The following is a 22,892-nucleotide window of genomic DNA, read 5'->3' on the forward strand; positions in this document are numbered from 1 at the left end:
AGCCCAGAGTCTGGAAGAAAACCCCTTCCTTAGTTCTAACGAGTGAAAACTATATATGAAAATGCAGGAAAAACAAGTATAAGTATGCTAACTTGTACCTGCCAATGGAATATTAGAAGATCCCACTCTGAGCTTCTACACTGGATGCTGATTCAGACATGTAATAAATAACAAACCAGAGGCTACTGGTTTGTGCTTCTGCCTCTGATCCAATTTTTACACCTTTAATGGTCTTTACTGGGTGAGAAGACTGCCTTACCTTGGAATCCTTGAGAATGGAAATTTATGTTCAGGTTTTCCTTTCTTCAGTGATTCCAGGGTGGGACAGTCTATTTAGATGTTCAAAAACCCTGAGGAAATAGAGGGCTCCTTTCACAGCTACATACTGCCATTTGTCTTCCAAGGAGGGCTTTACACAGGACAGTAAGCCTCCCCAAACATACAGAGCAAGCTAATATTGGGATTGAATGAGGAATATGTGGGGGATATATGAAAGTATTTTTCCCTGCTGAATCTCGGGATAGCAGCTAAGGCTTATGTACAGCACTGACCAAACAAGTTCCATTCTTGAAGACATTGTCCATAAGATTAAACTAAAAGGATAATCATACTATGGATGCTGCATCAAACAAGAAATTCTACAAATGTATCCAAAGTTGCAGGTAACTGGAATCATCTGTTTTGGAAAGCTTTGCGGAGATAGCTCACAGGATCAACAGATGCTACAGAGATCTCAATCCTTACATCACTACTGTTGCTCCAGGATGAGATTTTAAGCTTGAAGGACTTGAATATTATTTTAGAGGCCCCAGTAAGTATCCACTGCATGCTTCCAGGAGTCAGGTTGTAAGTCGAAATTGTGCAAGGACCTGTGAAACTTAGTTGGAGGAAAAATGCAGCAAAGCTGTCTTTGCAATTTGTCAACTGCAAGGTGTAGTCCTTAGAAGCAGTTTTCTATACTCACTAGTCAGATATTAAATTACTTCTATACAAGCTGCTGAGCAGATCTCATTTTGAGTTGGGAGGATGAATTGTACATGAATGTCTTTCATGAAGAGAATGTCTTTTAACACATGCCTCAGTTCCTGGGAGTTACTAATGCTGATCTCAGAGAGAGAAGGGGATGGGTGGCTGAAAGGGAGTAGAAGCCACTACTGTGCCCCATTTGACCTACCTCAAGTGCTATCCAGTTGCTTCCTACCACACATCAATCCAACTCCTCATGAAAAGAAGGGAATCATGTAGTGGGAATATTACAGCCGAAAGAATGATGCCCACCAGCTAGGTTTGGTCTGCTACTGGCTGCCTTCCTGCTCTGCATGCAAGGAGAAGCCAAGCTGAGGAAGCTGTACCAGGAATGGAAGACTGTCCTTAGGAATGCTCTCACCTACTAAGCAGCAGTCCTTTCTTCAGACTTAAGGGGCTGGAGCACAACCAAGTAGGGCCTGAGTCCCTGCCTGAAAATGGGGCTTACTCCTACTAATTAGAAATTTCTGAAGTATAATTTAAAAGCTGCTGCAAGGACTCAGCTATAAGCTATGCCAGAAACTTGGTGCCTGTTTGCCAGACAGGCTTGGTTGGGGCATCAAGTGGAAGCCCTTGGCTTTGATGTTGCTTGCTTATCTGCCAATCAAGAAGAGGAGCTTCCCAAATGTGCATTCTTCCACATCCCAGAACTACTCAAGAACTAAAACTTTCTTGTTATTTTAAAATATTGCTGATTGTACAGCCAACACCAAAGAGTGTTGTCTGGTTTATATTTAGATACCTGTTGAGATGCTGTAGCTGCCCTCTCTTCTGCTTGGCTAAGTCGCCTTTGAAGCCTGTCGACTTTTTCTTGTTGTTCCTTCATTAGTTTTTCACTCTATATAAATGAAACACCTCTTTATAAATGTACAATTCTGTTATCTGATCATGGATATTGCAAAAAGCAAGGTTTGAAAAAGAAAAACCTATTCAATGGCATATGCAGGAACTATCGAATACCAAAGGAAGACAAGACAGATTGCATTGTGTCTAACTTTAACAAGAATATCCAGATTTTGTAGTCTGGTGACCCAACTCATTTCTATAAAATTATATTATCAAGAAAGCTTTAAATTTGTGTTAAATTTCTATGTGTAGAGGCTGGGCATGGTTAGTGTTTTCCAGAGGTGGCCTCTGTGCATCACACATATGGGTAGAGAAGCAGGTTGCTTACCTGTAACTGATGTTCTTCGAGTGGCCATCTGTGCAGTCACACATAGGGGTTCTGTGCCTGCGCAGTGCCTTTGGCCAGAAGATTGATAGCTAATGGTTTGGCGGGAAAACTCCCCTCCCCACTAGCAATATATATGGAGCGGATTGTCCGCCATTTTCCAGTCTTTGATAGACCGGACGTTTGCTCTCTACAGAAAAATAAATTACAGCTAAACAGAAAAATATTGTCGGTACCAAAGAAAGAATAGAGCCACCCAATGACACCAAGCGGGGCCGGTGGGTGGGTTGTGTGACTGCACAGATGGCCACTTGAAGAACATCAGTTACAGGTAAGCAACCTGCTTTTCTTCGTTGTGGCCTCTGTGCATCACACATATGGGTAGAATAACAAGCTTAGCTGAAATGGTGGAGGGAGGTGTCATCAACGAAGAATAGTTGAAAGAACAGCTCTGCCAAAGGAGCAGCTCTGTCTAGCACGAACATCTAGTCTATAATGCCTAGCGAAAGTACATGGAGTAGCCCAGGTGGCAGCTCTGCAGACATCCTCAATCGGAACTCCTAACGCAAAAGCTGAGGAAGCAGCTACAGCTCTAGTAGAATGACCTCGGGGAACTGTAGTTAAGTCTATCTTGGCCAACTGATAGAACAGAGTAATAGTGTGAACTATCCATTTGGACAGTCTCTGAGGAGTAACTGGGAAACCTTGATTTTGTTCCGAGTATTTAACGAAGAGCCTATTGGAATGTCGAATAGACTCAGTCCTCGATCTATAGAAGCCTAGACAGTGCCGGACGTCGAGAGTATGCAGGGATCTCTCAATCGGATTAGAAGGAGACGGGAAAAAGGCAGGCAAGATAATGTCCTGGTCCATGTGAAAAGATGTAGCCACTTTTGGAAGAAAAGACAGATCCATTCGCAGAACTACCTTCTCTTTGTGAAAGTTCAAAAATGGAGGGTCTACCCTGAAGGCACAGAGTTCGCTAGATCTCCAGGCTGAAATAACTGCTACAAGGAAAGCAGTTTTCCAAGAAACAAGACGTAAGTCAATTGTTGCCAAGGGTTCGAAAGGAGGTCTTGTCAGTGCCTGTAACACCACTGAAAGACTCCACGTAGGTGTAAGCGGTCTGACTGGGATGGAGGTTGCAGAGTCCCTTAAGAAATCTCTTAACCAATGGTTGAGAAAAAATGGAAGAACCCTGCACTGTACCGCAGTAATAGGAAATTGCCACCATATACACTCTTATGGAGGATGGTTTAAGTCCAGAACAGTGGAGTTCTAAAAGGAACTGGAGGATATGATCTATGGATGCAGAGTTCAGTGAAAACGAGTGAGATTCAGCAAAACTAGAGAATCTACACCACTTCGCCATGTACGATTTTCGAGTGGATGGCCTTAGTGCAGAATCGAGAATATATTGGATGTCCGGATGAAGAACTCGCGAAGCCGACAGAATATTCGTCGGATCCAAGGATGTAGAGGAGGTAGATGGATTCACAGCATGGAATGGTGTGTCGGATCTAGGGATAGGATCAGTAGGAACTGCAGATGGCGTCGGTACTGGGCCGATGTTGACTGCTATCTAATTCGCCAGGCTGTCAGTTTCAGCGACGCTAGATCCGGGTGCTGGATCGTGCCCTCCTGCTGAGTTATGAGATAAGGAATGGGAGGGAGTTGAAGGTATTCCTCTTGAGAAATGCAAAGAAGTGTCAAGAACCATGGCTGGCGTGGCCACCAAGGAGTTATCAGCAGTCCTGCGGTCCCGTCGTGAATTAACTTTGCTATTACTCTCATGATGAGGGGAATTGGGGGGAAAGCGTAAAACATCATATCATTCCAAGGGATTATAAAGGCATCCCCGGACAACCCCCGGACGATTCCTGCTCTCGAGCAAAAAGTCTCGCACACCCTGTTTTGTCGGGTGGTGAATAGGTCTCTATCTGGGAAGCCCTATCGCTGGAACAGCCTGTTGCATGTCTGACAGTCCAGTTCCCATTCGTGCAACTTGGACATGTTTCTGCTTAAGAGATCTGCTTCCACATTGTTCGTACCCACTAGATGTACTGCTATCAGGGTAATATCTCTCTGTATGCACCGCTCCCAGATTTGCATCGATAGCTGGGCTAATTTTCTGATGCCATCCACCATAGTAGAGATTGTAGGACGGAGGACGGGAGTCAAATCCGTCTGTGGCCGGAACATTCTGTTGAAGAACAGTTGAAGGGGGCGAAGCTGAAGTTTGGCATATGGAACTACAGCAATGGATGCTGCCATGTGCCCCAAAAGTCTTTGATTGGGCAGGAACAGTTCTGTCTCGTCGAATTCGGCAGATGTGTTGAGCGATAGTGTGTTGTCTGTCTTGAGGGAGGAAGGCCTTCGCCACCGTAGAATCCAGCCGGGCTCCTATAAAGTTGATCATCTGCGCAAGGACAAGAGAAGATTTCTCACGATTAATGCAGAGTCCAAGGTCCTGCAATAAGTCACAAGCCATATTTACAGAGAAGCGAAGTCCTTCTCTAGTCTGGGAAACCAACAGCCAGTCATTGAGGTAAGGGTGTATCTGAACTTCGCGTAGTCGAAGGTACGCACAGACAGGGGCCATACACTTCGTGAAGACCCTCGGGGAGGTGGCCAGTCCAAACGGGAGCACTGTGAATTTGTTGATTTCAGAAGCAACCGCGAAACGGAGGAAATGCCTATGACGTAGATGGATCGAAATATGAAAATAGGCATCCCTCAAGTCCAGTAAGGCGAACCAGTCCTCTCTCCTCAGCAATGGCAGGATATTTTGAAGTGTGGTCATCCGAAACTTCTTTGGTGTTATAAATTTATTAAGAGCTCTTAGGTCCAATATTGGTCAAAGACCTCCATCCCGTTTCGGGACCGTAAAATATCTAGAATAGAATCCGTGAAGTCCTTTTGATAAAGATAAGCGATGAATGGCTCCTTTAGAAAGGAGCTGGCAAACCTCATCTAACAACACTGGCGAGCATGGAGTAAACCGGATGGGACTCGATGATGGAACGTGTCGAATTCTATTCGATATCCGTGCTGAATGATGGATAACACCCACTGATCAGATGTAATGGACTCCCAAACGGGGAGTCGGCTTTTCAGCCGGTCCCCAAATGAGAGGGGGAAGGGTGGGGTTGGAAGGAGAGGAAAGGTTTGCCCGTCCCATCAGCGCTGGTGTTTGTCTCCATCAAAGCAGCAGCGGCTTTGCTGGAATCGCTGTGGCGGTTGTTGCCTGCAGCGCTGTTGACGATGCTGTGGCTGTTGTCGGGGTGGATACTGTTGTCAATATTATGGACGGGTCCACGACAGCTTACGTCGAGGCTGAGGTTGCAACTCCATACGCCGGGCCGTCATCCTCGACTCGTGGATCTTCTTCAACTTGTGGTTGGTCTTTGTGTTGAAGAGGCCAGACTCGTCAAAGGGCATCTCCTTGATCCTCTTCTTCATCTCCTCCGGAAAGTTGCAGTTACACAACCAGGCGTGTCTCCGGAGAGAGATGGTGCCAACGAGAACCCTCGAGTCCGTGTCCACATGCTGTCTAGCTGTGGAGAGCTGTTGCACCGCGACCTGCATGTCCTCCTTTACGAATACCAGCGCCAGGTCGCCTTGGTTATCTGGGAGAGCAGCGATGATGTTGTCCAGGCGCTGCATTATAAAGTATTGATAACACGCCAAAGTCGCCTCATAGTTAGATATTCTTAGGCTGAGTCCCAAAGCCGCATAGACTCGACGCGCAAGGGAGTCAATCTTCCTCCCCTCTTTGTTGCGGGGCACTGTGTGACCCCATGCCTCCCAGCCTTGAGAAGACTCCATCACCACCGAGTTCGGTTTGGGGTGGCAGAGGAGGAACAGAATGTCCCCCTCCCAAACCCGGTACATGGCTTCATATCTTCTCAAGGTCAGTTGAGGATGAGCCAGGAGGTTTCATGGTTGAGCCATCACTTGTTGGAGAGTCGTGATGAGCGGTAAAGCGATGGAGATCGATTGCTCACCCCACACTACATCATAGAAATGATCGGTGCTGGGACCGGGCTGTTGATTGGCCTCGATTTCCAGAGACCTCACCAGTCTGGACATTGGTTCAGCAAACGAGATGTGCGGCTCTTCTGGTGATGCAGGCAGGGCCTTGCGAGGTGACTGCAGCATCCGGCAAACTCAAATCGACCTCGGACTCATCCGAGTCCACACAATATGGAGCTGGGATGCTGGAGGAGGAATCTCCTGGCAACTCCGATCTACTGCTCTCCCTAGACGGTGCCTGCAGGGCGTCTCTCGAGGCTGTAGAAAGGGGACGATCCCAAGAAGTTGGTGGAGGGGATTGACCTCTAGCAGCTGGGTAGTATCCAACGGATGGGTAGTCGGGCCATTTTGGCATGGAAGAATACCAGGAATGGTACCAGTCGTCGGATCAGGTGTTGGAAGACCGACTTCTACGGCTTCTTGGAGGGGACATTCCAGTCTCGGTATCGAGCCGAACAGGCAGCATAGGCGTCAGGGACCGGGCCCTCAGTGGAGAGTCTTGAATTTCGCCATCGGAAATCGAGCCGCGAGGTGGATCCTGGTGCAGTTCAGATCCCATACGGTGTGGAGAGACTGGAGGAGTAACCCTCATTGCCGCCTGGATGGTTGGGCCCAAGGGCGTCAGTACTGCGACTGCGGTTGGGACCGAGGAAGCCGCCGAACCTGAGTGTCGATGTTTCATATGCTCGGGTTTCTTCAGTTTTTTAGCCAGTTTTTCGGCCTTATCTCTTTTGGCCTTCTTATGCACAGATGGCTTCTCAAGGCCGCTGTGTTTCCTCTTTTCCCGCTGTTTCTTGTGTGGGGAAACAGGCTGATAGCCCATGGTGGGAGCACCTTCGCCTGAAGGGCGTGAGGGCGGAGCAGCAGAGGAAGGGGCCGGATGTTGCAGCAGATCAGCTGAAGACGGACAGTGGTCAGGTGCAACCGAGGTTGTAGCAGGCTTAGCCACGAGCTGGTCCGATTGTAGAAGAGCTTGGTCCCACAGGAGCTTACGTAGGCAGTTCTCCCTATTCTTCCTGGCCTGCTTAGAGAAGGCCAGGCAATGGCCGCATTTGTCCGTCCTGTGACCTTCCCCTAAACAGAGGAGGCACAGGTCATATGGGTCTGCAGCGGGCATCTTAGAGCCAAATTCTCCGCACTTGCGGAACGCCGCTCGTTGCGCCATCGCGGAAAATAGAAAAAGAGAAGATAGTATAGCGAGAACAGATAATATTTTTGGTTTTTGTTTATACGAACAAGAAGAAAGAGAAAAACGAAGAGACTAACTGGAACAGTAGAGAGCAATATAAATGAGGGAATACTAACTTGGAAAAGAGAAAAGGAACTCGAAGCAAAGAGAATACGAGTAACGATCTAAGCGAGAGTGAAGCGGCACGAGGCACAAGGAACGGCGGTTACAAAGACTGGAAAATGGCGGACACTTCACTCCATTTATACTGCTAGCAGGGAGGGGAGCGGAGTTTTCCCGCCAAACCGTTAGCTATCAATCTTCCAGCCAAAGGCACTGCGCAGGCACAGAACCCATATGTGTGATGCACAGAGGCCACGACGAAGAACAACAGTGATGGTCAAGTGAAAATGCATTTCAGGTTTACATTGACTTTTTAATCTAAAAACTAAAACATTGCCACAAGTAAATGTATATGGCAAAGTCTATCTCTCAAACTAGGAAACAGGAAAAAGATCCTGGCAAATGAGGGCATTTAAAAATAGTTTGTTACAACTGAGCCTGTCATTACAAAAAGATACAAGCTAAATATCATAAAAAGTGCTATCTACTGGGGAGAAATGGGGTTTTGAATTACTGCACAAAATTAGCTGTGAATGAGTATCTGTAACATTTTTATTGGAACAAATTAATCACTATTTCTAGCATACTTCTAATATGCATGATCAGAAATAAGACAGGCTTTTTTGATTGTGAATGACTATGACTCCCAAAACTTTCATAGCAAAAAAGGCAAACTAATAATTCCTTATCAATAAGGTTTAACTAAGAGTGTTCCAAGATTTTCATTTTGTTGAAGTATAACATTTAGATGAGGCTTACTGTCTTACCTCAATAACCTTTTCATTTGCTCTTTCCAGCTGACAAACTAACTCCTGGGTGTGAATTTTTTGACGATTCAGCTCGCTTCTATCAAACAAGATCAAAGAAAGTAATTCATAAAAATCAATGTACTGTTGAACTAACCGCTTTCCAGAGGAATGTGGGAGAATCGCATAGTCTTCCCTCTACCCTTTGAAAATTATTTCCTATGAATTATAAAGAAGGATGGTACCTATAAAGACATCAAGAATGTCAATTCCTAGTAGTATGATGGCTTAGTCACAATGTGGAACAAAACTTTTAACGAATATCTACAATCTTGGATCCATTCACAAAATGGCATACTTTGTATGATAACACTAGAAATCTAGCCCCATTAATACACTTTATCAAATATTAACAACCATAAAGTCTAGGTATTTCTTTTCATGGTCTCCATGCACTGCACTTATGGAAACTTGTGCAGAGGTGCTATACTGGAACCTCCTAAATCTAAAAAGGAGGAATAGGCATTCAAGAGCCTATGACTAAGTAGCATCCTAAACTGAGCATGTTACTTAGCAGCAAACTCAATGGACTGCAACCCTGCTGATATTATAATACCTGGAGGATGGGTTCTTTTAAAATTGCAAAACAGTGACATCCTAAGTGATTTTAAGAGCAGTCCTAAAGCCCTCAGATGCATAACAAAGAGAGGTCAAGACGGAGCTAGGGTGCCTCTCCACTGGCTCAAGGGGAGCATCCTGGTTCCCTTATCCTTGTGGAAACTGCAGTATGTGTAAATCTAGCATCGGTACAGGCCCACAAAGGCCTAACTAATTTCCCACCTATAGCTTTCACTGGGGAGATTAAAGATCCAACAAGTGGAGAGCCTCACAGAACTATCTCCCATAGCTCCTGCCCTGCCTAATGAGAGCTGGCAAAACTCCTTCTAGTTCCACCTAGGATTGCTCTATTTAACATTAGCAATCCCTCACTTCCAATTTCTATATTCAGGTTAAGCTATATGAAGACCAAACATGTCAACATACAAACTATTGAAGATGCTACTAAGGATACCTTGTGTTTGCATGCTTAAATGTAATTTTACTAACATCACTGAGACTAGATATTGCAAAAACTTTTTTTTAGTTACACGAGTAAGCATCTTGAATAGTCAAATTAGGCTGCAATCCTAAACACATTCTCCAGGGATTTACTTCTGTGTAAATATACCTATGATTGGACTGTTTGTAAAGCACCACAGCGAAGAATATGTATTTTTAAAAAGTCAGTATAAAATTGAAGAATTTAATAATCAATTGTCTTCTAAATGTATTTTCCAAAACTTTCTCCTAATTATAATAGGTAAAGGAAGGTTTATACAAAAATTGCTCAAGTGCCTACTAACCAATGCTTCTGCAATGAAAACAAAAGGTGAGCTATGTAATACTAAAGCAGAGGAGGTAATAAATCTGCCAGCTGTTGGAAGTGTTTAATGCTAAATTCTCCTGTGACACATACAGCACATTCCAGATGTTTTTCTGTTGAGTTATGCTGTAATATGCTTCAGTTATTCTTAGTAATTATATATTTTGCAGACTGCCACTACCTGCAGCTGTTTCTCATCCTGTTAACATTTTTAATCAATATCTTAAAATAAACAGTTATAGCTGCCAAGTATTACAGAATATGAGCCAAAAATAACGTGGTGGGATTGAAGAAGAGAATGCAGAGGCCCCCAAATGCAATGCAATGCATTTAATAGACTAGATGGTATGTCAAAGAACACTGCTCTAGCTAATACCTAACGAACAGCTCTACTGTTCCACAAGGATCAGTCTGAGAAAAGCATGTTAGGTTAGTATAAGCAAATGTTTAGAAATACAAAGGCACAGCCATGATTCAAAATAAAGCCAATAAAACACAATTTTTATTGAAATTTAAATACTGAAATTTAAAACACTTTATTATTCAAAAGTGTTCATTTCGGGGATCCAAAGTGTTACTTAAGGGTATGTCTGTACCCCTTCCTATTGCTACCAGAAGATGGAGAACCTTGTGTAGAACCACACTGGATGTTGTACAAGGAGCTGCAGCCAGAGGAGGAAATGACAGGCTTTTCAGTGTGCAAAGAGGTAGCTGGTATCTTGACCTTGAGCTGTTGTGTGTTTGTAACTAGGCACATACTTAAGTCCTAGATTTATATATGAATTACATTTAATTCATGAATCAGCATTATGGAGATCTTAAGACAATTCATTTAATTGTCACAGTAACAGTGAGACTACAGATTTCAAACAAAATGGTAAATTCCTCTCTATGTTTAGACAGACAAAAAGGCCTACAACTCCCAACATTCTAAGCAGGCATGTTGAGAATAAACTTTTTTTCTATTTAAGTGTGTATACAGTTGCCATTTTAAATCACTTGATTTTGATGAACCTTCCAAGTAAATGTGCTCCAAATTGTTCATTTAACTTATATCACATCTCTGTGCAGTAGGTTAACAAATTCTAAATTCATCACTGACTGGTCAGTACAGTTTTCAGGAATAAATTAGACTGTGAGGTCACAGCTTATTATTCAAGCAATGCTGCCACTGAAGATATCTGGAAGTATTTGAAGAGAACACAGAAAAATTTAGTGACCCATTTTCATTTATTTTCAGCTTTTATAGCCTACTTTTCAGCCAATTAGCTTTCAAAGCAATTCCCAACATGAGCGTTCCTTTTTACTGAAGTGAAAGGATTTTAATAAATAAAAGGCACAGAGGTCATTTTCCAGCATTAGGAGTGTGCATAATTAGCATACTCTGAATCAGCATTATGGAGATCTTAAGACACTTCAAGGAACTCCCTGGGAGACTTGTTAAAACTGAGCCTGGAAGCTTGGTAAGACCTTGTTTTAATGCCTTGGGCTATTCTACTATATATACTTTAATGGGTATTTCATCTTAGCCTTATCTGTTTGTTTTAAGTATCCTAAGCCTTGAAAATAATATGTCATACAGTCCGAAGACAACATTTGAAAAAAAAATGGCACAAATTACACCAGATGAACAAGAATAGGATTGCTACTCAATCCTTTGAGTTAGCAATCTTGCCTATTTTTCAAGTAAGGATCTACTTTGGCTTCAATCACTATTATTGAGGCCAATTCTGGCTGTGAAGGAAGGAGGAATTTCTCTGTCCTAGTAGACCAGTAATGGTGAACCGCTTAGAGACCAAGTGCCCAAACTGCAACACAAAACCCAGTTATTTTATCACAAAGTGCCAACACTATAATAAAACCTGAAAACTGAGGTTTTAGGTTAGAAAAAAACCCTCACATGCAGTGCAATAATACATAAAAATATATCCTTGGCAGAGCACTGAATGACCATGCAAAAGCTCAGACTCATCGTAGCTAATGAGTCATGGCTTGTGATGTTATCGCCGGGCACCGCTATTCCATTCCAAGCATGTGCATGGCCCCTATCTGCGCTGTTATCCAATGCTCAGCTGCTAGGGCGATGCTGGGGCGACTTGGCGTGCATGCTGACAGAGATGTTCTGTGTGCCTGCTGTGGCACGCATGCCATAGGTTCATCACCACTGGCCTAATCCTACCCTGGTGGACTCCCCTAACCATAATATAGGGATAAAATACCATTAAAAATGATGTGGTTTTGAAAAAGTCTTCCTTGAGTAGCTTTTTCTGCACAGATCAACATTTCTGCCCATTCTAAACACATTCCAAACATCGAAAGCATTCCAGGACACCTCGTTTCGCTAACCCTAACCCCACCCAGGTGCACATCCCTAACCCTAATATAGGGGTAAAATATCATTAAAAATGAAGTGATTTTGAAAAAGCCTTCATTGAGTAGCTTTTTCTGCACTGCTCAACATTTCTGCCTGCTCTAAACACATTCCAACCATCAAAATCATGCCAGAACACTTCATTTTTCTAACCCTGATCCTACCTTGGTGCACCCCTAACCCTAATATAGGGCAAAAATTCCATTGAAAAGAGGGCAATTTTGAAAAAGCCTTCCTTGAGTAGCTTTTTCTGCACTGCTCGACATTTCTCGGCTGAGAATAATAATGCCTTGAGAAATAGGAAGCCTCTGCTGGTTGGGGATTGCCATCTTTTTATTCTAGCAGAACATGACAGACGGTCATGTAACAGGTATAGAAATACTCAGTATCAAGGTGTAGCGAGGGAATAAAAAGCTCCTATCTCTCATCTCACACAAAACCAGATAGTCTCAAACCCAGAACGGTTGGTCCTCACACCACTATCTATGTTGTTTAATAAAATCTGTGACTATTCCATCAATCTCTCTATTATACTGTTGGTAGAGCACATGATTTTGCATGTGGAAATCCCCCTCCCCTGCATTGCAAATGTATGGTCCCATCACAGCAATAGTCAAAGTTACATGCCGTTTGTTGTGTGTATTGTATCGTCACTGTATGCAAAAGCAGTGAAAACCCTGCTATGGTTATTGAGTGACTTTGCTGAATGGCAGCCCTCCCTTACCTAGTTATTTCCCAGGTATAATAGTGGTTAATTCTGTGGCTTTCTGTATTTCAGTGAGTTAAGCAGGACCCATATGCTTGTAGGTGTATATACGGAGTTGCTGCCTTCCTAGTGCAATTGCAATAGAAACAAAAGTACAACAGGCTCCTCCTGAGTAAGTGCCTGAGCACCATGGATATGAGCAAAGGTCTGTGCTGTTATTCAATGTTAGTAAGGTACCAACACCTAAAACTTCAATAGCCACTGAAAGAATACAGTAGATGTGAAAGTCAGGGAGCTTCAGCTGTTGGGTGGCATAGGAATAAATAACTAAATACTGTTACAGAAAAGTGTGAAGGGGGACAGTTGCAATGCCCACTAGCAAACAGACCAATAATTTCGCAGATTTATTTCAGTGGAGAGTAATGTCACTTTAGAACATTTCAATGTACGATATGGTCTCACTTATTAGCCAGAATATCAGTCTCATTCTTTCCAGATTAGATCAATGCCTTTGATTGCCTTTGTTGTGTTATTTGGATTCAATGGCACAGTTTCCTAATTGTTTTTCTAGGTCATTTCCATCCCCATGTAAAAACACTCCCAAGAACTATATAATCTATGTAAGCTGTCAATGGCATTAAAGAGAGCCAGCTGGTTCCATGGCAGCTTACTGGGTTAATATGTTGGATATGATAGAGAAGCAAGAAAAACCAAGGTTACAAATATGCTGCAAACCAGAGAAAAATGATCTGGGCACACCCCTTACATTTTGAGCTGGGAACGCTGAGACAAAAAGGGTGGGGGTGGAAAGGGAGAAAATGCAACAGGCCACTTAATTCTGTCTGTGTTAACAACTAGAAAGACTGCCATAATTTATAAAGAAGGCTAATCAAATTTAAACTGCATGTTTTATGACACTTCAATGTCTAAGGAATTTATACTACAATTAAAGAAACATATATCATAACACACTATGGCTCTTCAAACATGGACACCAACTTGTGCTTGCAGAGAGGATGAAGTGTAGAAAGAGAGCCATATATTTAACTGGGATGACACAGGGACACTGTGACTTGGGTTCTACCATCAATGGTGCCTTTAAATGACAGAGAGAGCTACTGAAAGGATAACGGAGCTGGCGTGCTTGATTATTCCAAGGCCTGATGGTATCAGGATTTTTTCCCATCTGCATTTAAGCAATTTCATGTTTTGCTACATCACTCTTCAGCTACAGGTATACCATGAACTTATACAAGCTCTATTACAGAGATGGCATGCAGGGGCCACTGTATCAAATGCCTGGCTCATCTCTGTATTCCACAGATAGATCAGAACTTCAACAGGAATGCCAACTATATCACCTGGAGCCCCCCACCCCACTCCAAACCCTCTGGAACCACTGGAAGCCATGTAAAGCCATTGGCTTCTACAGGTGGACAATGTAAGTTATCAATGCATGCAGAGGGGGAAATCTGCCATCAGTTTAAATGTCAGCAAGTGGTGACCTAATTGTGATGAAGAAACTAAATCAAAGTCCCCTACCTTCAGAACACCATTCTCATGCCTGGCTGAAAAAAAAGTCTAGCATGTGTCCTGCTACCTTTGTTGGACATGTTTGGCCAGTCTCATGGTTGTCATGGAGTGTATGAAATGCTGAACCACCTCAAGAAAAGGTGCCATTGGTATGGACAGTGATTCTGTTTCTTTCCCTTTTTTCTTTTGCAGAAGATCAAAGCTTATAAAATACAGACTTTTACTGGAGCTTAATGGGCTTGTTGTAATACAGTGCATTTTCTATGAGAGTTAATAAGTTCTATAAATCAAAGTAATGATCCCTTCTAATCTGTGGCAGTAGCATCTGCCCATGTGATGAGCTGATTCCAAAGTGAAATGGGCCTTTCCTTCCTTTCTTTTCCTGGAATCTTCACTTTCAGGGTGGTTCATAGTGTTTGCAGGTCTTATTCTGGGAATGGCTGATGCTAATAACTGGACTGCCTGTTTGTCTGGGCACCACCTCATTGAATCCAGGAATTCACTCCCCTACTGCCCTTGTTCTACAGTGCCTTCTCCCATGCCCAAGATGGTTTGGTTCTCAGTCACTATCTGACTAATCTTGCTTGCTTACCCAGACTTTTCAGAACCACCGGCCAACTCCTTCCCTTCTGTCCTGTTCCTTTCATATTTCAAACCTGAACTGTCTGGCTGGGAATGAATTTTGAGAGAGCAGGGCCCATCTGCCCCACTAACCCAAGATAATATGCAAACATTTCAGCAATCAGACAAACAAGACACCTACAGAGAGAGATTTAATTCTTATAGACCACGGCAAGTTCCCTTCTCTGGCCTACTTCTATCCTGATGATGTTCCAATTACTTCAGTGGGCACAGCTGGAAAAAAAAAGACTCCACCATGTTTCCAACCCAGGTCTTAGTTATGCGTGCCAGATCAGCCTCCTCATGAACTGTTTATCATGCATGAAGGAATTCATATTTTAGACTATGGCATTTAAAAGCAGCATTGGGAAACCCAAGGCAGGTTGAGAGGACAACAACCAAAATTATGGGTGCAAGGAAGGCTGGAACCTAGCACTACCGTTAATTGTTTTATTTATTTATTTTTCAATTTATATTCTGCCTTTTTTCCTACAAAGGGCTCAAGGCAGCTTACATCATTCTCCTCCTCCATCTTATCTCCACAACAACAACCCTGTGAGGTAGGTTGGGCTGAGAGTCTGTGACTGGCCCAAAGTCACCCAGTTGGCTCCATGGCTGAGCAGGGACTAGAACCCAGATCGTCTGAGTCCCAATCCCATGCTCTTAACCACTACACCACACTGACTTGATCTGTGTACCCCCCCATCTAGTCCTCCTTCCAAATCTTCCTGCTTACTGTATATTCCCAGACAGATGTGTAAACATCAAAAACAAGCCATCTTTTAAATCAATGTCTTAGAGTGTAACTGCCAAGTGACAAGACTTTCCTCATGAAAGGTTGTTAGAGTGATAGTTTTTAATAAGGACATAATTGCTTCATCCTGTTCAAAATGGAAACAGTGCCCATAATGTCTATTAAACTAGAAAACAGGATCTTAAATCTGTAGATATCTCCAGATGTCACAGTATGGACTATCAGACACACTGAAACAAATCTGTATGATGTTTGTTTAAGAAGTTTCAAAGACCATAACAGATGTGACAGCCAGTTTATCAGATGTCCCACCATTTTATTCATATTTATTGTAGCCATTCAAGGAAAGGTGACAGTTCACAAGCAGTATGGCATATGTTTCCCAATCGCAACACTATTTAACTCAATTAAATGTGCCATGGGTTGAACTAGTCCTTGGTAGTAGATTGAAGAAGTTCAGGTACTTCATTCATCTTTGGGGTTTTTGCTTGTTTTACTTCACATTATTATTATCTGATCTTAACATTCACAAGTGCAATTGATCAACATTTTCTTATGCTTCAAGCATGTATCCCACCTTACTGCAGTCTCCATGAAGGGAAATTAAGAAGGCAATTTCTTGTCCATGCTCTGTCTCCAAGGTGACCTTCTGTTGAGAACAAGATATCCAGTATTCCCCCATCTGCTATTCAGGTGACTGCCCAACTGTCCATAGCAGCCTTGAACCTAGGTAGCAATCCAACACTTCTGAAGGCTATGATAAGACAGTAAGTCATTCCAGTTCTAAGCTTCCTTCTCCTCTACTGCTTGAAAGGGAAAAGGTAGACCCTGAATTTAGTTTGGCAAAAAAACACATTTGCCCTAAAGCCACATTTGCCCTGTGGCTCTTCCAAGGCTTGTAAGAATAAAAGGACCTATCTATGTAGGCATCCATTCCCACAGAACTAGCACTTTTAGTTAAGGATGGCACTTTGTATTCTCCTTTTTGTTCAAGGTCTCACAAAATCATCATCTGTGTGCTGCTATTCTTTCCATTCTAGACATTGCCAGTAGGACAGAGAAAAATTCAAGGGATAGGTGTAGTCATCCTGCCTCACCGAAAATCCATGTCGGAGCTACACAGTTTAATTCTTGTCTTGCCAGGTGCTCATGGCCTCCTATGAAACTACTTTAGGAAAAGGTGCTTCTCCTAAAAAACCTAAGGTCTGCCTCTAGCTCTCTCAATAGTCCAGGTACTACTTTAGATTTGTTGTTTCCCTTCTTTGGACACACTGGGGTCCAATTCTCCCTTTAGAAAGGATAGTGGATAATCTAAAGAAGAGAGAAAATTTTCTAGACATCTCCAAGGTAAACTTTTTCCTCCTAAGCATATTCAACAAATGTCTAGACAACACTGTGCTCACCTTGCCACTGGGTTTGTTTGAGGACCCTGCAATTCCTTCCAAATACTCAAGGCCAGTGGGAATAGGTTTGGCTTCTCTCTGTCCCTCTTTTACAATACTCTTTTTGCATTCCCCCTACGTGGCCATCAAGAAATAATATGCAGAATTGTTTAGCAAGTTGTCTATCCTGTATGGACTCAAAAAAATTGATGCCTGACTAAAAATATTTTTCCCAATTTTACTGCTCCAACGGTGGAAGGCCTGTGGTGGGCTTAACATTTATAGCTATTTCGCTCATTGATTTAGATGTAATGCTAATGGGTCATCCAGGAGTTGTGATACATCAGCACTGGCTCTTCAGGGTTCCTACTGCCTCAGTCTGTGCTACAGCTAGTTTTATTTTGACCAGTGAGGTGGTTTCCATTTCTACATTTACTTAAATCTGTCAGAGATGGTATCTGGTACATTTCTCTCATTGCTGCCTTCTAGGAAGGTATGTACTTGGATGTGCTGCAAATAGAGGCTGATGTTTTGGCCTTCAGTATAGTAACCAAATGTAGCACCTGGCTCGGGCATTAAGATGTAGTCTGTCCTGATATGCCCCACCTCCTCCTCTTCCCTTAAAAGCACATTAAGAAGAGAAATGTCTAACTACAGTCATGTAAAATTGATCCAGCCAACCTGGGTTTGTGATGCAAAGGTAGCATTGCAGAGGTCATTAGCAAAAGACAAGCTTAAAGTTAATGAGCCAGCTAATTAAAGAGAAAAGGTACTGCTCATGCCAACAAGTAGATTCCAAATTGAATTCATCTCCTCTCCTCCCTATCAAACAATTTGCTTCACCCTTAGAGAGGTTCCCGCTGCTTGTGGACCAGAAGGCAGGTATGCCAGATGTTACTCAACTGGCCACTTCTGTTGACCTAGTGAATCTTATTAAATTGCATTCCTTCTTCTTAGGCCTTGCCTGTTCAACAGTGTCTTTCCCTGAACAAGACTTGATCTGGTTCTCACCAGCTACTTGGCTTATCTTGGAGTTTTCTGCTCTTGGTATTTCAGCTAAGAATTCAGACCTTTCCCTTTTCTTCTAGTTCAGATTTATAGTCCAAGTTAACCACCCTGGAATGCTGCATTTGAGGAGAAGCAGGTCCAGTCCTCACACAGACCTATATTCAAAAGCTAATCTTACCAGTGCTCCTTTGCCAGGTCAAAAGCCTTTTGAAAATTCATGATACTATATTGACTGAGACATGTTTAAACTAAGTCCAAATCATAAACCAAAATGTCCAGCCCAAGACTAATATATACGGTAGTAAAAAGCACTGTAAGGAACTAGAATTTCAGCAAATGCCAGGGAGGGAAAGAAACATCAGTAAGCAGACAGGAACAAATGCCGCTGGAAAAAAGAAATTGGCATGCCTTCTGCAAGGGGAAGTCTTGTTTCACTAACCTATTAGAATTCTTTGACATTGTCAATAAACATGGAGACAGGGCAAACCAATAGGAATTGTTTATTTGGGCTTTCAAAAGGCTTTTGACAAAGTTCCCCTTGAAAGGCTTCTGGGCAAACTAAGCAGTTGTAAAATAAAAGTGGGGAAGGGTCCTCTTATGGGTCACTAACTAGTTAAAGAAGAGAAGATGGAGGGTGGAAATACATGGAAATTTCTCCCAGTGGAGAGATGTCACTAGTGGATTCCCACAGTGTTCTGTATCAGAACCAAAGCTTTTCAACCTATTCATAAATGAACTGAAATTAGAAGTAAGTAATGAAGTGGCCAAGTTTACTGATGACACTTAAACTATTTAGGATGTTTAAAACCAGAAGGCACTGTGAGGAGCTCCAAAGGGATTCTTCCAAACTGGAAAAATGGACATCAAAATGGCAAATGCAGTTCATTAAAAATAATGCATGCTGGTGCAAAACATTCCCACTTCTAATATGAGCTATGGGATCTGAGCTAGTAGTGCCTGCTTAAGAAAGGAATATTGGAATTGTGGTGCACATCTTGATGAAATGTTAGCCCAGTTTGGAAGTGCTGTGGGGAAAAAAAGCAAACTCCCTGTTAGTCATAATTAGGAAAGAAACTGAAAGTAGAACTGCCAAGATAGTACTCCCCTTTAGAGTGCCCACACTTGGAATATTGGTCCCTCTACCTGAAAACGGACATTAGTGAGTTGGAGAAAGTGCAAGGATGGCAACTAAAATGATCAAGGGATTAGAGCAACTCCCCTATGAAGAATGGTTATTAACTGGAATTGTTCAGATTAGAAAAAAGGCAAATAAGATAGAGGCATTTAAAATTATGAAAGGTGTGGGGAAGGCAAAGAGGGAGATAATCTTCTCCCTCTTCTATAATACTGGTACTTGGAATCATCCCATGAAGCTGATTGGTGGGAGATTCATGGCAGAAAAAAGGAAGTACTTCTTCATACTTAAACTATGGAATTCACGGCTACAGGAAGCAGTGATGTCTACCAGCTGGGCGGCTTTAAAAGGAGACTGGCCAAATTCATGAACAAGACTATCAATTGCTACTAGGCTTGCTGGCTAGGCGCTACCTCAATTATGAGAGGTGGCAGGCCTGCATACACTAGTTGCTGAGGAGCCTAGGAAGGAAGAACTCTGTACCCATCCTGCTTGAGGGACCCTGTGGGCAGCTGGTTTGCCTTTATGTGAACAGTGTGCAGGACTAGATGGACCATGGTCTGATACAGCATGGCTCTCCTATGTTCTTATCCTCTTCTTAAGTGTTTCCACTTCTGGAATCAAGATCTACCTCATCTAGGATTGCATTCCTACCCAGAAGAGGAACAGATTTTCACAAGCTAAGAACTTTACTTTCAATGACAATTTTCTTGTTAAAGCAGAAGCAAAAACAGAGCAGTATTTCATGGGAGTATATTCTAAAGGTAATTGCAACTTTAATAACGTGTCCTGCCATATTTAAATATTTAGAATTCAGGATATGGCTCTGCAACAGCCTGGAGTATGAAGATACATCATGGCAAACATGAGTGTAATGGATACTTCAATGACATATGTAAGCTGGAACAAAAACCATTAGGCTTATTTCTTCTTTGAGACTGTTTACGTTACGTCTGTTACTACAGAATAATAAATCATGCTTGCATTAGTAACTACTCAAAGAAAAAATGGAATGCAAACTGGAAGAACAAGAAAGGACCTCAAAAGGAGGTATAAAACATATTATTAAAATGAATTACTCAACCTCAACGTTATCTCTTCTCTTAAGGGTAACAAGCTACCATATAGATAGCATCATACTCCAGTTAGCAAACATATTTCACAGAAACACAAAGACTGGGCACGATCCTGGTTCAAGTCTCTAAATCAAGTCTCTACAAACTGTTATGCACAGGAGTTTTCTTGTTATATGACAGCATCTGCCAACACTGCTACAGCAGATCTTCACATATGCTTGCAGATTACTACAGCAGTCCTGGAGTTATGAACATCTGAGTTACAAACAACCCATACTTACAGATAAAGTCTATTAATTGTTAAAAATTACTGTGAAAAATCATCATTACTATAGAGGAAGTGAAAGAGGAAAGAGAGAAGGCCTCCAAAGCATGCCTTCCTGCCCCACCCATCTGGAGAGGGAAATCCCTCAGGCATTTTCTTGCTGCAGAGGAGACTCTACCGAGTTTGGGCAGATGGAGGGGGGTGCAGAGATATCTATGTATTTTTCCACTTTCACAGGGTCCTGCACCCCCAACCCCTGCAAATGGGAAGGTCCAACTATACATGATATGACTTACATACAAATTCAACTTAAAGACAAATTTCTGTTTTCTCAGGAATGGAACTCATTTGTAACCTGGGGGACTGCCTGTATAATGTCTGATGTGAACATGTGTAAGTCTGATAATAGGATATAAATGTTTGCAAACACTTTGGGAAGAACTGAATAATATTTTAAAGTAAAAATCCATAGGGTCATCTTGGACATGACATTTTTCCTACACAATTTCTGTACAGCAATAACTTTGCTACTTGTATTGCACTGCATGCATATTTACTGTTCTGCAATCATTATCTGTTTCAAAGGTGGGGTGGGGTGTAATCTCATAACGTGACTAACCCATTGTGCAGAGGCCTGAAGTTCAATTTCAAGCCCATTTTGGACATCTGATATTTGCAGCTTGGGGATCATAGTTTGAAGTTCTCTCCCATGCTTTCATGTAGCATTTTATAAGCTTCTAAGTCATCCTTTAAACTAACTGGTATGGTTACAGGATTGAACTGATCAAATATTTTACAACTACAATGCATTTCTTGTTCCAATCGAATTTCAAGGTTTCACAACCAAGCACTTACACTGAAACAGCAAAAAGCTCAATGAATCTGATACTTTCTTCCAATTCCAGTGCAGACATTTCTTGCTACCATTTTAGCTCCTATGGCTGGGCTGTATTATGCTCCATGACTCATTTAAACACCACTGAAGGAGACTCTAATAACTGTAGCTACTACATTTGAACACCGATGTTCCAGTCATAGCAGGCAAGTAGGGAGGGTGTAGCCCCAGAAGCAGGCCAGGATTCTTAGTTATGCTGCTACATCTTAAGTTGAATCAGAAGACCAGAGTCCACTTGTAAACAGTTTCGAATAGATATGTGGAAATGAAGTTAAATTTCTGGTAGCACTGTTTATCCACTGGAAAGAGTTTATCCTACTTCCATGATTAATTCTGTTGCAGCTAATATTTCAGGACAGTCACAAAACTGAATGACATTAATTAAAAACCAGCTGTATCACAATACCTAAAAACTAACCTGTATCACAATACCTACTATCCCAGTATGGAATGCTGTTCTCAATGTATCTACATACTACTGCTTGTATACAAAGGGGGAAAAGATAACTCACTTTAAACTATTTATTCTGGCTTCTGACACTTCTGTTAGTTTCTTTGTTTCCTCCTTCCATCGGTTAGTTGCTTTCTGTTGAGCTATCAACAAGTGTCTCAACTCAGCTGTGGAATTTTGATTCACATCTTCCAACTCTTTCAGTCGAGCTTCAAATCCATGCTCTTTTATTAAATGTTCATTTTCCATTGTGCTTATCTGTAGGAAAAATAAAAGATGCACACTAGAACAACAGCAGCTCTGTTCTTTTGACCATAGACCTAAAAGATATCAATACGCAATACAGTAAGAATAAACTATATCCAGCTGTTAAAGAACTTTAATTGCATATATAAAATACATTTTGCAAGAATTTATTGCAAATTATTTTGGCTTTGCACTTTCTTATTTTACATAGGCTAGTTAACAAGCCAGTTGCCTTGAAGTACTTTGCAGTATTTCACTGATGAAACATAGACTGCAACAGCTAATACTTGTAGTGAGCAATGACCGTTTCTAGGTGAACAGGTTTATTCATTTTCTCAGTGGTATCTTAATGTTCTATAACAAGCATTTTGTTTGAAGCCTCTGTTTAGTATTGTAGTACCAAAGTTAAAGTCTGTACGGACCCAACCACAACACTTATTTCAAACAAATATTCCCCATACAAAGTACTGAAAACTTGAGCTACTAAAGAAGAGGGAGCAGTTATTTCCAGAAGGGTGAAGAGGACATGATTAGGAGCAGCTCAGCTGCTAAAAAGAGAAAGCAACTCCCACAGGGAAAGTAAAGAGAGGATACTGAGGAATTTACAGGCAAAACAAAAGACTGCATGTTCCACCCCCTCCAACACACACACACACAGAGAATAAAGGGGGGGGTTGGGAAGCTGGGGGGGGGAGAGAGAGAGAGAGAGAGAGAGAGAGAGAGAGAGAGAGAATAAAGAGGGGAAAATGGGAAGCCT

General features: G+C 42.2%; 1 protein-coding gene across 5 annotated transcripts in view; it reads right to left on the reverse strand.

Annotated features, from left to right (window-relative positions):
• The window catches only part of SCLT1 (sodium channel and clathrin linker 1), a 72,397-nt gene that overhangs the window by 1,531 nt on the left and 47,974 nt on the right, over nucleotides 1-22,892 (reverse strand). For 3 of the 5 annotated variants that reach the window (XM_044429707.1, XM_044429706.1, XM_044429708.1), the window contains exons 20-22: nucleotides 21,951-22,147; nucleotides 8,291-8,369; nucleotides 1,483-1,864 (exon numbers count right to left, since the gene is read on the reverse strand). In XM_044429707.1, the coding sequence (XP_044285642.1) occupies nucleotides 1,688-1,864; nucleotides 8,291-8,369; nucleotides 21,951-22,147 (453 nt within the window). In that variant the 3' untranslated portion in view covers nucleotides 1,483-1,687. Of the gene's footprint in view, nucleotides 1-1,481; nucleotides 1,865-8,290; nucleotides 8,370-21,950; nucleotides 22,148-22,892 lie in introns of those variants that run through there. The other 2 variants (XM_044429709.1, XM_044429710.1) reach the window with 2 other exon arrangements.

The sequence above is a fragment of the Varanus komodoensis genome, unplaced genomic scaffold, assembly GCF_004798865.1.
Source record: "Varanus komodoensis strain SLA01 unplaced genomic scaffold, ASM479886v1 scaffold2, whole genome shotgun sequence".
Taxonomy (NCBI): domain Eukaryota; kingdom Metazoa; phylum Chordata; class Lepidosauria; order Squamata; family Varanidae; genus Varanus; species Varanus komodoensis.